The sequence below is a fragment of the Telopea speciosissima genome, chromosome 3, assembly GCF_018873765.1.
Source record: "Telopea speciosissima isolate NSW1024214 ecotype Mountain lineage chromosome 3, Tspe_v1, whole genome shotgun sequence".
Taxonomy (NCBI): Eukaryota; Viridiplantae; Streptophyta; class Magnoliopsida; order Proteales; family Proteaceae; genus Telopea; species Telopea speciosissima.
The window spans coordinates 60,770,861-60,788,739 of record NC_057918.1 but is presented as its reverse complement, the minus strand read 5'-3'; the positions used below and the strand labels follow the sequence as shown (position 1 = coordinate 60,788,739).

The 17,879-nt window shown below is 37.9% G+C and overlaps 2 protein-coding genes across 2 annotated transcripts in view; both read left to right on the top strand.

The window, feature by feature from the left end:
* The first annotated feature begins 297 nt into the window (after positions 1-297).
* Positions 298-8,669, top strand: LOC122655368 (beta-glucosidase 18-like). Its single transcript, XM_043849568.1, has 10 exons — positions 298-356; positions 909-984; positions 1,079-1,153; positions 3,533-3,620; positions 3,735-3,987; positions 4,090-4,205; positions 5,633-5,882; positions 6,565-6,667; positions 7,931-8,039; positions 8,450-8,669. The coding sequence occupies exons 1-10, from the start codon at positions 354-356 to the stop codon at positions 8,667-8,669; spliced, it is 1,293 nt and encodes a 430-aa protein (XP_043705503.1). The 5' UTR covers positions 298-353.
* LOC122656581 (bifunctional aspartokinase/homoserine dehydrogenase 1) overlaps positions 6,075-17,879 on the top strand; it is a 166,687-nt gene continuing 154,882 nt past the window's right edge. Inside the window, exon 1 of the mRNA XM_043851170.1 lies at positions 6,075-6,104. The gene's annotated coding sequence lies outside the window, so the exon portion shown is untranslated. The remainder of the gene's footprint in view (positions 6,105-17,879) is intronic.

The following is a 17,879-nucleotide window of genomic DNA, read 5'->3' as shown; positions in this document are numbered from 1 at the left end:
AAGTTCCAACAAAGACAACAATTTAGAATGGACATATTCCAAAATAATGAATTTTAATTGGGTCTATAACCTCTTAATTGTGAGGTGTTGGTCATTGCCAACTTAGCTACACACCCTTAGGGTAAAACAACAATTTCCATAGCTCCTCTTAACAATGGCTACGGAGCCTGGATTTATTCATTCGTACCTTGGATAATCAATAGAAAGAGAATACAATGGAGATGACAGTAATGATCACTTATTGATTTAATAATTGCTCCAGTGTTTCAAAATAATTTTCTTTGGTTCATCTTGTAGGAGGTATCAAGGATGGAAGCAATGCAGATGTTTCTACTGATCACTACCACCGTTACATGGTACGTGTTCACATCTCTTTCATTTCTTATTAAGTTCTTCATAATAACAAAGCTTTTTGGGAAACTACTATAACCCTTTTGAAGCAAAATTTTGTTTGGAAAAATCTTGTTATCATCAAGGTTGGTTCCAACAAGATTGTAAACTTACTTTTTAACCCTTATAGTAAAACACTTCTTTTTTCCAAGAGGATAAATCATTTCATTTCACATGGACAATGACAACTATTGAAAATAACATAATAAGTCACTTTCATATCAAATAATCAAGATCAAGTACAACAAATTTTAGACAAAAGGGTGCCAATTTAAGAGGACATAGTTCTTGACCTATTTAAGGACTGAAGGGTGGCCCAAACTCATCTAGTCCCTAAAAGTATTATGAGTGCATTATATGGAAGGGTCAAATCTCAACTTTAGCCAAATTCTGATCTTTAAAAGATTATTATTTCTTTTTAAGTTATTTGTTGTATCAAGACCAAGTTTATTGCATCTTATTACTTGGGTAAAGATCTAGAACTTGTATCTATAATCTCAAAGTTTATTGCTGAACAGGAAGATGTAAAGTTAATGCATTCCCTTGGAGTGAATTCTTATAGATTTTCCATTTCATGGTCCAGAATCCTACCAAGTAAGTTTTACTATGGTCAATCTTATTAACATTAATTGAAAACGATCAGGACCCTACGTTATAAATTTATGCTTAAATTCTATTCTAAATGCAGAAGGTAGATTTGGGAAAGTTAATCCTGCAGGAATTGAATTTTACAACAAGCTAATAAATGCTCTTTTACAAAAAGGTAAAAATCTTCATTTATTTATTTTTTGTTTCATTTTTTAGCCTCTGTTTGTTTGAAAGTAAACTGAGGAGAATGGAATTAAGAACAAAATGGAAATCTTTTTAATCATTACCACCAATGACATAACTATATATATCTCAAAATTCAAAAAAAATGCAATAATTGTATTCTAGTTGATTCTCAACCAGATTCCTTGGATTTGAGTTAAGGGCGCAACTGAGATGGGCTAGGCCAAGAAATGGAAAAAAAAAAAAAGAAAAAGAAAGGAATCTTGCCACTTGAAAATTTTAAGTACCACGTTTTTTCTCTATCCTTCGTATTAAAAGAAGAATAAAAAAGAATATACACCTTGATAGAAAATCAGGGAACCAAAAACTACAACAAGACACAAGGTCAAGATTTCCACCTATGGCATGGCCATCAATAGGAGATAACGACCTACTGGACAATAAAAACTAAAAACAAATCCGAAAATGGGATCTTCCCAAAGCATCAACCTTCATTTCACTGACGATAGGAGAAAAAGGCTGTAAAACAGAAGAATCACCGCTTTTCGTTGTAGATTTTGATAAATAATCAGCAATCGGATTAGCCTCTGTGTAACAATGAGAGATTTTCCACTTGATGGATGCCAAAAAAGGTTGAAGACAGATCCTATCTTGATGCACACACCAAGGGATAGAGTTCGAATAAACTGATGTCACATTCCACCCATAATTTTGAAACTCCCAAATTTTTGACAAAATTCAGACTGCAAAATATGGCTAGGAATTTTGCTTCAAAATTTTTTAGATGGCCAACAAACAAACCAAATGAGTGAATTACTCTAGCGTTTTCATCGCAAAAAATCCCCCCAGCACCTAACCTCCCTGGTTTACCAAGTGAGCAACCATCCACATTTAGTTTCACCCATTTTTTGAGAGGATGACACCAAAAGATCTCCAACTGCGTAGCTGACTTTCTTGGAATTATTGCGATGCCTAGGCTTCTTGCACACACCAAGTTTGTAACAAATGAAGCCAAACCATGGGAATGGGCAGGTCTTGATCTGATCTCATTTAAAATAATTTGGAAAACCTGCTGCTCTCCCCTCCTCCGCCCCTCAAATCTTCTATAATTTCTTTCTAGCCATATAAAGTAGGGAATGAGAATAAAACCTGCACACCATGTACCTCTAAGTGACAACCTACAAGCTTTTCTCGTCTATTATATTGCCATCTCTTGAATCGATGAATGGTTTTGCCAAATAAGACCAAATCGGCTCATGTATCCATCCTACACCACCAAAGAGAATTTACACTCTAAGAAGATATGCTTGAAGGACTCAACAGCCTCATGGCAAAGATCACATCTTGAAGTCATTGGCACCCCTCTTCGACAAGCCATATCATTAGTAGGAAGATGTTCATATAACTTTTTACTGGCAAGGAAGTAGAGAAGTTTCCCAAACCAAAGATGCCCATGGGACCTTTGGATTATTTGCTCAAAACTCATCCCAAGTCGATTTAATAGAGAAGCAGCTTGAAGATGTAGGCCTCCGATCACATATATATTGCGACTGAGTTGATGGAATATGAATAACCAATACCAGTAGGAAAATGTTCTTCAAGAAGACCAATTCAGCCTGCAATAACACCCATTTCTGATTTTCTATAAAGTTCGACACTTGTGTATTTGAGTCAGTGAAAAAACCAGAACTCAGGTTTGACATCTCCTGTATCAAGCCATCTCCTAACTATTTGTCTTTCCATAAGCGAATTTTAGTCCCATCTCCCACTGTCCACCTCTCCTTCGAATAAATAAGGTCTCACATCTTCTTTAAGCCTGGCCAATTCATGGAAGATGCTTTGTATCCTTTTTTAAAAGAACCATCACTGTTCACGAACCCAGCCTTAAAAGAATTGCTCAAGAGCGAATGGTCATGCTTAATATGCCATACCAATTTTCCAATGAGAGCTTTGATAACATCACAGAGCCGACGGATTCCTAGTCCACAATCTTCTTTGGGTTTGCAAACATCATTCTATTTTACAAAGATCTTCTTTGATGCATCGATATGCTCAGTTTATATAAAATTTTGCATCCACAATTCCACTCTCAAAATCATTGAAGGCCACCAGTATATAGAAAAATTGTGCACTGGAATCCCTAAGATCACAGATTTCACCAGTTCGACTTTGCCTGCCATAGATAGTAAGTTGCCTTTCCAGCCCGGCATCCTACTTTGATCTTGTCCATTAGTACCATGCGTAGTAATATTTTAAGTTAATTACATAATCACAAATATAATTTGTTTCTGATTAATTTCATTTCATTTTCCTTTAATTACCTGCAACTAGAGAAATTTTTTCTTATCTTAATTGTTACGGATTCGAACAGGGATACAACCATTTGTTACGTTGCACCACATTGATTTTCCTCAAGAACTTGAAGATCGATATGGCTCATGGTTGAGCCCGAAAATACAGTATGTCTATTTTATTTTCACTATGTTGTTTTTCAATGTTGTAGTTGTATTTTTATCATTTTATTATTTTATGTTGTTATATTTTCTTCAAAATTCCACTACTTACATATGCAGGAAAGATTTTGGATATTTTGCGGAAGTATGTTTCAAAGCTTTTGGTGATAGAGTGAAATATTGGGCAACACTGAATGAGCCAAACCTTGTAGCAAAACTTGGCTATATCATAGGAAATATCCCACCCAACCATTGTATCAAACCCTCGAATGGTTGTCATTATGGGAACCCAGCAAATGAACCATATGTCGCTGCACACAACATGATATTATCACATGCCACTGCTGTAGACATTTATAGGAGAAAATATCAGGTAATATATAAACTCTTATTCTTCTTCTATATGTTCACTGCATGCATATGGTTTATAATTGGAATCTCATGTAAGCATTTTTTTTTTTTTCCTTAAACAAAGGTTAAGCAAGGAGGTATGATTGGGATCGTTGTACATGCAATATGGTATGAACCACTTAGAGATACCCCAGAAAATCACTTAGCAGCTAAACGGGCTGTTGATTTCTTCCATGCATGGTACTCAATTTACAATTTATCATGTGTATGTAAAGATAAATGCCTAGTATTCAATTTTTCTACATTCCTCACCTATGTGTGGATGAAATAAGATGATGATCTTAAATTAGAGCTTTTTTTTTTGTAGAAAATTAGTGCTATTATTACTAATAATGTCTTGTTAGTTTTTTATTTCTCCAAAAGCACTCTTGTTGTGCATCTTGTTAATTTTAACACTTCCTCTTGGTTATAATAGCTTGTTTAGTGAGTTAGAATTTGTATTATACTTTGTTGGATTTATGTATCTATCAAACCCAATATAAACAACTTAAATAGTAGATAAAATTCTTATTAATTATTTGTATATTTGATTATTCTAAGCTTATGCCATAAATTGTTCCCAACTAGGAAAAGAACTCGGCATTTGTTCATGTGGTTGTCGCATTGATGGGAATTGGATCCAAACACAAATGCGAGTGTTCATAATTGTGTATATTGAACTGGAACACTTATGAGTAAATATTATTATTTCTTGAAGGTTTTCAAAATTCTTTTGCATTTAATCTATAATCGAGATTCTCTATATAAGATGTTTTGATGGACTATTTCCTTGCTCATAGGTCTGGTATTATGCGATATTCTTAAATGGAGGGACTAAACTGTAATGAAAATACTTCTTTGGAAACTTCATTGCTATTTCTACTTAATACCATCCTAATGTATAATTATCTTTATTTAAGAAATAAAGATAGAATAGATGAGTAGGATCATTCAATAAGATCTCACCACTTGACAAGTTGTGTGGTAAAGGAATTTAACATCTCAAAATCTATAAATAAAATAGCAGGGAGGAGAGAAACACCTCTGATGCACAAGAAGCAAGCTCGCACTCCCTCTCTTCCCTGTATTTGTGAGCTAGGGTTTTGACCCATGTGAGTGTAAAGTATTTTTTTTTGTTCCGCATCTCGTATAAGTATTGTTCTAGGGATTGCGGATCAATTTGTGCTCACTAGTAATATATTTCTTTGGAGAGTCTACGATTGTGGACCGTTAGGTAACCTAAGTCCCTCTTGTTCTAGTTAGAATCCCCTAATGTTGCACAAGGTAAGACTCATATGGATTAACATTTTTAATTTGAGACCTTAATAACCAACATAATCACCATGCCTTAGATGTGATTACATTACAAAATATAGCAAAATCTAAGCCAAAGTTGTTTTTTTTATTGAATAAGTCTTTTAATAAGAGAGAAACAACCACACTAAGAATATGATTCCACTAGGCAGAAAGCCAGTTAGCCAGATAATGGAGAATCAAAACACAACTATAACCATACCAAAATAAATAAAGAAATAAAAAAATTGAAAACTAGTAAACATCTTCTTAAAGTTATTTATGTTTTCTTCAATTATTTTCTTCTGAAATATGCATATGCTTTATGTTTGCAGGATATTGGACCCCATAATATATGGTGATTATCCTTCTGAAATGCGTAAAATATTGGGTCCACTACTACCAATATTCTCACTAGAAGAAAAAAAAATGTTGAAAAACAAATTAGACTACATTGGCCTTAATCATTATACAACCCTCTATGCACAAGATTGCTTGTTCTCTCGATGTAACTCTATGACTTCACAAATTGATGCGTTTGTGAACCCCACAGCAGAAAGAGATGGTCGTCCTATTGGAGAGCCGGTAAGTGCAACATAAGTTACATTGTGGATATATTTATTTCAAACAAATTAAGTTGTAAAATGGGTGAACTTATTTTGAAAAAAGAACAAGAAAATTGAATAGCAAACCTACAAGACTCAACCACTTATAGTTTAAAAAATTTTATTCAACGTAAGTCCAAAAAATACAAAACCCAAGAAGAAGAGAATGAAGGAGAAAGAGAGAAAAAGAGGGAGAGGGGGAGTCCAGCCTAGCCCGAATGAAAGGCCACCACAACAAAGAAATTGCATGGAAATTACAATAAGAAAATTGGGATTCCCTAAAATGTAGTTAAATGCAACTTCCTAGTAGAATATGGGATACAAGGGATTTTAGGATCACTGATACTTATAATTTCAAAACCTATTGTGTCCCAAATGGGCTTATTCCTTCTAAACTTGATCGACCACTACTTCAATTGAATGGACATGACTTGCTGCTTTTTTTTGGGGGGGGGGGGTCCAATATTCTAGGTTTTGGGAGATGAATCTTTTCAATATTCATAGTAGTCCATAGTATCTCCTAAAGAAAAGGAAAAAGAAAAAAAGCAAAAGTAAGCACCTTTTCTATCATTGTCAATTTCATAAAAATTGTTTATAATTCTTTATTTATCATTCTGATAAATTTATTGTATACCTTTAATGATGTGTTTTCCCCTTTTCAGACAGGGATGCCAGACTTTTATGTGGTTCCTTCTAGTATGGAGAAGATGGTCATGTATTTTAAAGAAAGATATAACAACACTCCAATGATGGTTACTGAAAATGGTATGATATTCTAAAATAGTTGTCCTATGTTTATCTTGTTTATATTAATCATCTTTATAAATGATTTGTTTAATTGGACCATTGCATCAGTATTCCACCTGTATAACAAAACTAAAGTAGCTATGAAAATGAGGAACTTAGAATCTTAGTTCTCCATTAAACTACAATTGTAAGATCTAATCATCACAATTTGATAAAACTTGTGCTTTACTTAAATTGCTTATTGCCTTTTTGCCCCCTTTTCTTTCATGTTTTAGTTTTTAAAATTGTTTTCCATCATTCTTAAAAACACTAGATACTGGGTGGGGGATTGCTACTAAGGGTGTCAATCCTTCGGTTCCGTCCGATTTCCATCGGGCTATATCAGTTTGGGTTTGTTACTAGGTCAACTTGAGATCAAACCATTAAAGAAGTTTTGATTTTGAATTGTTTCAGTCCATTTTTTTATTGATATTTTTGTTATCAGTTTCTAATCGGGCTACTATTGGTTCGGTACAACCTGATTTCTATTTTACTAGTACACATAAGGAAATCAATGGGGAAAAAATTGTTTGTTTTTGGTTTCTTATCGGGTTACTAACGATTTGGTTTCAATTTCATATCAGGTTCAGTCCTCTTTTTGGTTTCGATTTCTATTGGTTTCATAAAATCAACTAGAAACCAAACCAATAAGGACTCAGTTGGTCCAGGCTGAATCGGTCGGTTTTGATAGGTCTGATCGGTTCAACTGAACTTTGACACCCTAAATTGCTACTTTCCTCTAAACAGAGAAATATTAGGTCTACAAAAATTTCCTGGCATGTGGTAGGTCAACCGTAGCAGAAATTTTATGAAAAATTTGACATCAAGGTTCCTTAGTTACATGACAAGTTTCTGCCTAGTTAGCCAAGTGGCAAATTACAGCTTTGCAAATCCAAGACTATGTTGCATGTCAATACTTAAACAATTGAAAAGTACAACCGTTCATGGACATACATGAGTTGTTATATGACTGAATTTAAGTTTAAAATTTGACGTTAATCTAGAATAATTTTTTGCATATCCAATGCTCCATTTATATATTCCCCCATGACCATTTCACATGTCACAAATATGTATTAGACCAAGTCAGGTAGAAACAAGTAAGGCTTTCTAGTTGATAAAAATAGAGTAAAAATCCTTGGATATCATGCTTTTTTTGCACACAGACATAATTCAAATGGTATGCAAGTGTGCATTTACATACACTTGTAACCTAATAATAATGCAATACCTTGTTTGTAGGATATGCTGATGCAAGCTATTCCGATTCTCCTATCGAGGACTTTCTCAACGATACAAAGAGAGTAGACTTTTTAAATAGCTATTTGACTTCGCTGGCCAAGGCAATAAGGTATGTTATCAGTATATCAAACAAGAACATATCTTTTAATTCTTTAGAGGTGGCAATTATGTGTATGGTCATTTAGGGATTAAGATTAATAAGCACCACTATTAATGTTTTCCTACACAGCTTGAATCGAACTACCTACCACCTTTTTTATTTTGTATTTATTATTATTATTATTATTTTTCGTCAGATCGTACTAAAGGCTCATAAGCCACTAGGGTTGATAACCCAAGAGGGCAACCAGGGTGGCATCCCAACTTCAAACCAACGACTTCTCCCTTGGACTTAGGCTAGTGCCCTATTGCATTGGCAGCCACCACCATGCCAAGAGGAACTTCCCCATATTTATTGTTTATTGCGTGAGTTTTTTCCCCTTACTAAACCTTGCCAACTTTTGCTGGTCATATTTGCAGTAATGGAGCTAATGTGAAGGGGTACTTCATATGGTCTCTACTCGACAATTTTGAATGGTCAAATGGATATTCTTTGCGATTTGGGATTCATTATGTGAACTACAATACATTGGAGAGAATACCAAAATTATCTGCAAAATGGTACAAAGAATTTCTAAATGGAGTGCATATGGAGGAACCAATAAGCAATGACATTAAAATTCAACGTCTCTTATCATAATCAAAAGCGACTTCTATAGAAATTACTTGCAGTTAGCTATATACTTGTATTTATGGAAATATACTTGTATTTATGGAAGTGTGTTGGAAAATCCAGGTCATGCAAGCATTTGAGGAATTTTAGAAATTCATCCGGAGCCCATCTAAGTAGTTTCAACTCTTATGTGGGTGTTTCATCGAATTTCTTTGCTGAATTTTTGCGTTCTTTGAAAGTCTGAGATTTACGCAAAAACTTGGATTAAATAAGTTTTGGGTGGAATGTCATTTAATCTCTGTTGTGGAGTGCATCAAGAATCTTTCAATCCTTTGGTGTTTCCTGCAGAAGTGAATTTTTTACAAACCATTCCTTGATGTGTCGACGTAGAGAATCTCCCATTGCTATCGTGAGATGAATTGTGTTGTGGACTCTTTAGCTAAGAAGGCTTCTTAATCTCATGCATCTAACTCTTGGATGTTTTCGTCACCGTTTATCATAGAGGATTTCATATGGGATTTGGAAGAAAGACCTCAATTTAGATTGGGCTGCATTTGAGTAGTTGTTTTCTTGGATTAGATTTCCTCTCTTCTGATGGCAATGCCCAAGATGGAGTGGAAATCTACCTTCAATTTTCTGGGTTTTTTATTTTCTTTTTTGTGATATTTAGTTCCTTCTAGATATCTTTTATGTATATTTTTCTTCCATTCTTTCTTCTATAGTTCTAAAATCTGTTGAACTTTAGCAAGAAAAGATATATACTTGTATTAATTATGTTATGATCCCAATCTCACAAATCAGGTGGGGCCCATGACACCATATCTGACTAGGACAACACAGAAAAATATAACTTAACATTCTTAACATCCCATAACGGGCATAGGTGTCCAAAAGGCTCATTTGTATAATTTAAAAGTATTACACATCTATCAAGGGATTGATGACTTCTAACAAAAACCCAAAACTGTACTTAATATAACATTTTTTTGATAAAAGCTCAACAAGATTTTAATTAGAAAAAAAGAAAAAGAAAATTTGTACAAGAGTTTAACGACCAAGCTACCCCGGACAAAAAACAAAGTTACAAAAGATAGGGAAAAAAAGACCCTCAAAAGGAAGATCTCAATCTAACAAGAAGAAAGATCTCTAAGAAGAAAAACAGAATCTCGGCTGACCCACACACTCTTGTCAAATAGCCTCCCTAACATAGTGGGAAAAACTACAGACCATCTACGATGACTCACTTCTTTTTGTCGACATTTGATTTGGCGGCCAAACAATCAGACCTCTTGCAGTCAGCCTAATTGACTTCTTGATTATTCCTACCCCTACACTGCATGGTCTAGGCATTTGCATCATCCTTCTCAGCTACTAGAGCAGCATCATCTATATCTGAAACATCGGGAGCGTGAAGGATGATAGCACCATTGTGAAAGGAAGTAGGGGGCATGGAGTCTATGATCGCATCTCGGGACCCCCTGTTGTCAAGAACCACTTCCAACCGAACATTAGAACTGGGTTTGACCGTTGTAGAATTCAAAATAGGCGCAACATGATGTTGAGATGGGGACTTGGACTGACCCAAATGGTGTCCGACATGGCCCACCCTCACATTAGAGTTTGCAGTCCCCAATTAGAGATTGAGTTCCCCACCCGACCTAAGTGGCGACCGATTCCGGGTCCGTGAGTGATTGAGTTCATCACATTAAATTTGGATTTGAAATGTGGTTAGAGATTGGCCCCACTTGTGGACTTTATTGCACAATACAATCCCCAGTTGCCAAAATTTTCTCCTCACAATTTGATTGCCCAGCAATCAAGCCAATACTCACCGTCCAAATAGGAGAAGATAGAGCACCAATCAAATCAGGCCCCTCAAAAATAGGAGCATTGTTGTCCTCTCCCCTCCACTAAACCACTGGGAGTTTCCGACACCCTGGTAAGCATGGCTGGAGAAACGCCATCACTATCATTATTGTGTCCTGCCTGATTCTCCAAGTTCTGATGAGAATGAGAGACCTCCCCATGATCAGCAACCTCTCCTTCCTCTAGGTCTTATTATGATTTCTTATCAGAAGCTTTCACTTCTTTTCGATCCTTGCAGTCTGTAATAGAGTGACCTACTCTTCTGCGGTATGCACATTTCACCATTCCATCCTCATATAGGACTTGTTGCGGATATGAGCCGCGCCGGATGAAGTACTTGTGGAACACAAAGAACAAGACACTATACAGGGCCGGAGCAGGATCCGTCAAAGACTATCGGATGCCTAAATCAGCTTTCTGGTAACTGAAGGGAATAGCAAAGCAATATCACAATAGTGTAAGACAGTCGAAATTGTCTCATACCTTTCCCTATGAGGGAAGCTCTATTTCTATTGAATGTCTGGTAGCCTGAGTCATGGGAGAGAGTCCTTCACTGATACGTCGTCTTCCTGGATTTGTAGTTCCCTCTTAGGAGTGGGGATAATTCTTGAAGAATCTGATTGAGAAAAGCTTCAAAATTCTATAGAAATACTAGGATCCTTCCCTTAGTTGGGAGTTGGAAGTGCGAGATTCCTTGATTTCCTATTTGGAGTACACTTCCTATCTTTGGTGTTTGGTTCTTAGAAGGTTCCTATATTGGGAAAGTTGAGCTGGAGATTTACTGGATCATGTTTCCAATTTTGTATATCCACATGCCTTGTTGTGAGTGGTGGAGATATTTTACCCGTAACAGAGCCCCCCCCCCAAATCCCTCAGCTCATATTCATTATGAATTGTGGGAGTAGATTTTATGTAAGGTAAGATCTACACAATCCATGAGCTGCCCTGAGGCCTTCCTTTTGAGTGAGGGCAATGCGGTAATTGCATCTTGGGGAATTTGTAAAGCTTACATTATACTCTATCGTGACAACATTACAAATGTTGGCAATTCTCGAGTTTCACGCTTGTCACTTCTATGCGCTTCCAATTTGCCTTGAGTAGTCGAGGGGACGATTACACATCGGATGGGACCCCGAAAAATCTGGGATAGTTCCAGTTGTGTCATGTGCATGGAGACATCCCAGATGTTCGAGGTGGTTATTTAGTGGAGCTTTTTGGCTGTAGGTTCTACTTCTGCTACTTCGTCTTCTTCAATTGTTTTCCTTGATCTTGTTTCTCTTTGAAAGGTCAGAGGGTCATCCTCTTGCGGTGGCAAAGTCTATTTTGTTTTTGGTGCTCTTCTCATCTTTAGATCAATCTGTAAGTTTTCCTTCTTTTTCCTCTTTAGAATGTCTAGTTCTGTTGATTCCAAATCCAGCGATGGCACGAGCAAGGGCCCTTCTAGTCAGGTCCAGTGTAGGGATGCAGGTTCATAGTTGGGGAAGAAAACCTCATCTTCTAGTTCTGCCCACACAAGGGCCCAATAATCTTCGACCAACCATAGAGAGGAGGGTACTAGTGAAGCACCTGATGGTGGAGCATCAGCGTGGGGTCCCCATTGCTTTGGGGTTACCCAAATTGTCCATTGCTGTTAGATCCTCTGCGGCCTTTGGTGTTCCCAGTTCTATTACTGTTGAATCTCTTCAGGTCTTGAGGGATGTATATTCCATTCCTCTGAGCATCAGTCTTAGGAAACTAGGGTCCTAGGGAAAATGCATGTATGGCCAAGCTTGGAGAAGTTTGTCTGTACAAGCATATGTTTGAAGCAGGGTTCAGGTTCCCTATTCACTATGTGGCGAACGAGGTGCTAAGGCATTATGGGGTACTTCCTGCCCAAATCATACCTAATGCATGGAGGTTCATCGTGATTTCACTGCCCCTTTTGTTAAGTTAGGAAGGCGTGCTACTCCTAGGATCTTTTCACTCCTCTTTGTCATTAAGAAATATAACTTTGGTCAAGGGTGGTTTTATTTCGCTGACTGCCCAGGATTGAAGGTAAAAGTTCTTATACACTTATCATTCTTTAATCATAATTGGAAGGATAAGTTCTTTGCTCAGACCGATCAATTCTATCATGGATTGATATGGTAAGATATTGAGAGTTCGGTTTCCAATGTAAACCCTTCCTCGACGAGGAGGCCTTAGAATCCATTAGGATGGTCTTAGACGGTAAGACGTTCGACTTATGGGACCTTAGTGACGAGCATGTTCTTATGAGTTTGAGTCTGTGCCAAGCTGGGGTAGATCAGGGTGAGCCTTAGTTGCCTCTATCTTCATCTGTTTTTTATTCCAATTTTTATTTCCTGCCCCATATTCTGTTTCTTCCAATGAGGGTGAATCTGAATAGGTTCAAGCCCAAACTGAAGGAGAGGAATGATGTCGCGGCTGCTCCTATGCTCTCTGGGGCTCAGGTCGTCCAAGTGGCATCCGACGAGGGGGGTTCTTTCAAAAATAAAGTATCTTCCAGAGCCTAGCTCTTGGTCGGGCTCCTTCTCTTATAACAAGGGCAAGGTGATTATTTCTTAAGCTAACAAGAAGACTGCTTCCATCACTCCCCCTCTCCCTCCTAAGAAGCCTGGGGGGGGGGGATCAAAATAAAAGGTGTAGACAAAAATAAAGATAAAGGCTCTAAGGGTGAAAGCGGAATACCATGGAAGCCGACTATGCACTGTATGTGAAAAAGTGCCACAAGTGTCAAACATTCGGCAATCTTATACATACACCACCTTTAGAGTTGCACACTTTGAGTTCTCCTAGGCCATTTGCCACTTGGGGCATTGATGTAATAGGCCAAGTGATCCCTAAGTCCTTTAATGGTCATTAGTACATTCTAGTAGCCATTGACTATTTCACCAAAATGGGTAGAAGCACAATCCTACGCTAAGTTGACAATGGCCACAGTGGCTAAGTTTATAAGTAACAACATCATGTGCTGATATGGAGTCCCACGAGCTCATATCAAATCAAATATCACACTTCAGGGGGGAAGTAAAGAAATTATGTGATAAGTTGAACATTTAGAGGCACATGTCTTCACCATACAGACCTCAAATTAATGGTGCAGTAGAAGTTGCCAACAAGAACATCAAGAGGATGACACAGAAAATGGTTGATAAACACAACAATTGGGATCACAAGTTGCCCTACGCACTTTCGGCATACAGAACATCCATTCGTACTTTGAATGGGGCAACACCCTACTCATTGGTTTATGGAATGGAAGAAGTTCTTCCAATTGAATTAGAGATCCCTTCTCTATAGCAACATTCCAGAATTGGAATGGGTCAAGACGAGAAAAGGATGCATGAAATCGACAACATGAAGAAATACCAATAGAGACTAATGCTGACATTCAACAAGAAAGTTATATCACGCCAACTATTCATTGGTGACTTGGTGCTTAAAAAGCAAAGAGCACTCATACATAATTCACAAGAAAAATTTAGGCCCAATTGGAGCGGTCCTTACATCATCAATAGGGCTGTCAAAAAAGCCCGGCCGACCCTAACCCGCCCTGAGCCCGGACTAGACCCGACCCTATTTTTTCAGCCCGAAGGGCAGGTTTGGGTTTAGTAATACCCTGGCCCTGGCAAGGTCGGTTCGGGATGGGGTTTAGGCCCCAGACTCAGCCCGGCCCAGCCCAGCCCGACCCTGTATTAATTATACTTATATATAATATATAGGTTGGATTTTGGGGGATCTATTTTGGACTGTAGGATTGAATTTAAGTTGTTGGTTAGTTGGTTTAGAAACAAGAAACCCTAAAAGTTCCTAACGTTTCCTCTCCCACCAAGCCCTAGCCTCATCTATCGTTCTCGACTTCTCGTTTGGAGGAGAAGGTCACCGGAAGTGGAAGCTCCTGAGCCCTACTCTCACCTGCGTCTATCGTTCTTCCTTCCAAAAGTATGAAGTGTGCTTCAATCCGAGGTTCGTTGAGATCTGTGATTCCTGGATTAAAGTTGCTATGGAGTTGTTGGGATTTCTGCATCGAGAAAGGAGAATTATTTCTCTGATCATCACGTTTCCCCTCGGAAAATTTCCTCAGCTTCTGCTACGCATGAAAGAAGAATCTAGGATAGGGGAGAATTTGTTCCTCTATATCTGTGATTTTTCGTTTTAAATCTAAAGTTGGGAAATTTTCCAAAATGAATTTGTTCTGATTCTTGTGGGCTCCTTTTAATTAAGCTGCTATTGTCTCTGGATTTAAATGGAATTGATGTTACATTGAATTGATTGAAGATCGTATTCATATTAACTATAAAATATTATAATCTCAACTTGTGTTTCAGGGGAGAGAAAGCATTTTGCAATCGTGAATGCTGCTACTATGAGATTTTGTTCGACGAGGGAATTAAAAAGCCTGAGCTGGATGAAGACCTTGAAATCTGTCCTTGATTCTTCCAATCTCTTCTCTCTCATCTCTGGTGCTGTGTCTTGCAACTTGAAGGAGTGGTTAATTTGTAAGTTTTCAAAATCTAAATTGTCAAATCATTCCAAAGAATGGAGAGTATGAAGATCAAGTTGATTTAAAGATTATGAATTAAGCGAAAGACTGCTAGGATATTCTAGATCTCTACCTCAATTAAGGTGTTTCTTTTCTACTGTTCATGTAGATTTTCTTCTTTCCTCAATTGTTCTTGCAGTTTTCTCAACCAAAAAAAAACTAAGAAGCTTGGAATATTGTGGAGATGGATTTTGGTAGTGAATACTAAAGGAGACTGCGATATGGGTTTTATCCATAGTTGATGATTGATGAACCTTGCCGTTATTTTTCTTCTTTATTGGTATTTTATGTAAGAGAACCATCAGTGCCATCGCGGTCATCAGCGAACACAGAGTCCGACAGTCCTAGGGTGTCTAGTTAGTCCACAGAGCTGTGTTGGAACTTGGAATCTTGGATGGGTGGCATGTACTTCTTTCCTTTAAATTTTTTTTTGTTAATTTAAATGAAAGAATCTATCAGGGTCAATCAGGGCCAACCCGGCCCTACCTGACCCAACCAGGGTCAATCAGGGTCGGGTCAGGATAGGCAAAACCCTGGCAGGGTCGGATTGGGTTGAGAGTATATAAGACCTCGCAGGGTTGGGTTGGGTTTGGGTCTAGGTTAAGGACCCTAGGGTTGGGCTAGGGTTTAGGGCAAGCCCGGCCCAACCCGACCCATTGACACCCCTAGTCATCAAGAAAATACTACCCGGAAAAGCAGTTCAAATAGTGGATCTTGATGGGATTGATCTCCCTTATTTGATAAACATGGATCACCTTAAGAAGTACTACATTTAGAAGGTTTCCTAAGAGGAAACTACACTTGACCTGATCCCCTAAAAACCTAAGGGTACGTAGGCAGCTTGGTGAAAAAATATCAAGTTCAGTCACAAGGAAAAATATATATAAATAAAAGTTCAATCACCAGTTCAAGAATTTAATATCTCAAAACAACTTGTTCAGAATCTCCACCATCGTCCTCCTCCACTTCTCTGGAACGCTTAGAGCTTGAAGCTTCCTTCCGCTCCCATGTCAACCTCCTCCGCACCTCCTTTTTACCCTCCTTTGCACCATGGGTTTTCAACTATGATTCATATTCAGCAGACATTCCACCTTCTTCAACAACACCTACATCCTTCAAAATGGTCTTTGATCACCATAGACTCATGACCTTCTTCTTCAACTCCCGGTCCAGTTGCTCAGGTAGGAAAAAGTTCACCAACTCCTAATGTACATCTTGAGTCAGTTCATGTTGTCAACGCAATCGGTGGGTATATAGAAAGAATTTGATTCAGCCCCATCAAGCAAAACTAGTTGCACCCAAAAGAATTCAACACTGGGGCATCTACAAGCTACTAAGAGCACCTCCAACGAACATCCTCAAAAGAAATACGGGAAAGAGCATGCTCCCACGTGTCCCAATGATGATACTCCATCACCACTGAACAGAGATAGTGGTGCTTGATCTTGAAGTTCCCCCTAATAGGTTTCACAAACTGCAACCTTTCACAAAGCCAAACCTGCCATAGAACAGAGCAAGGGTAGCTCTAAACACATGGCTAAGAAAAGAGAGAGGGAAACCAATATACAATAAAATACATAATGGGGAAATAAACCTACAATAAGTAGGGATTGCCAGAGAAGTCTTCACTGCATGGAGAGCGATTCCCATTTAAGATATCAAGACCCCTTATTGTTTCAGCTAGAGCAACGAGAATAATATCACAACCCCGTTGGAGTTGTCTGGCAACCTCCATCACTATAGGAGAAGCTCCACGAACACCAGAGCGAAGAAGGAATTGAGAGATGACACAAAACTAGAAGGCTCTTTTTTGACATTCCATAAAACCATGGTCCCCCCTACGTTGACCAGCATAGAGGCAAATAATCACTAAGACATCAATACGGGGACCATGCATAAAATGGGGCAGAAAGCTTTGTTCCAAAGCAAAGAAGGACATGATGTCCTTTGAGTAGTCATCCTTCAAACTTGGATGAATCATGGGACCATGGCCAGGAGAAAGAAAGCATGCATGAAACTCTTCATAAGTAGGACATACCTTAGCAGAACCTGATGAACATATTTATATGTGAATTTAAGCCTTTATATTCTTGTATTTTCATGCTTGAACAGAGCTACTCGAGGTGTTTTTATGTGTTTTCAGGTTTTACGTCCATTCTTGAAAGAAAAGCCCAAATTATGCTAAGAAGCCTTTGTGGAGCTAAAATGAAAGGAATCAAGTTTTAAAGAAGCCCATGTCCTTAGGCCCAAGAATTAATTTCATTTATGGGCTGGACCATTGGGCCCATGAAGACCCAAGCAAGCAAATTCGAAATTCAATAGGGGCAGCCCATATTCTCATCGAAAACTCCAAGGGGTATTTTTGTCCAAGTGCATTGTTGGTGACATCTAGCATTTTCAGTTGTGGAGTAGAGTCCAAGTCAAAGCAAGCTACTCAAATCTTGGAAGATTGGAAAGATTTTCTTGGTGATTTGATTGAGATCTTCTATTTTGGAGTTGTGGATCCAATCTCCACCTCCCTCTCTATTCTTGGATAAAAATCTCAATCTCTCTCTCTCTTTCTTCTTTTAAAATAAAATTTAGAATTTCTTGGCTGGAAAATATTGACCAAGGGAATCTCTCCCTTGGCTGGCCGAATTTTGCAAGGGGGATTGGGGGTTGTGTTTATAAATAGGGGGTCTTCTCCCCCCCCCCCTTGAAATTCATTCTCTCTTTAGTCTTTTGTTTTAGCATTCTTTCTCTTATTTTTCCCTTTCTAATTTCTTTGTCTAAGCTTAGAGCTTTGATGTAATTTTGTCTTTTTCATTCCTAGATCTAATGTAATTGAG

Bases quoted from the DNA above. Each gene is read 5' to 3' on its own strand.
- LOC122655368 (XM_043849568.1), top strand. The intron at 3,988-4,089 runs GTAATATATAAA...CCTTAAACAAAG, and splicing joins TTTATAGGAGAAAATATCAG to GTTAAGCAAGGAGGTATGAT. The intron at 6,668-7,930 runs GTATGATATTCT...CCTTGTTTGTAG, and splicing joins AATGATGGTTACTGAAAATG to GATATGCTGATGCAAGCTAT.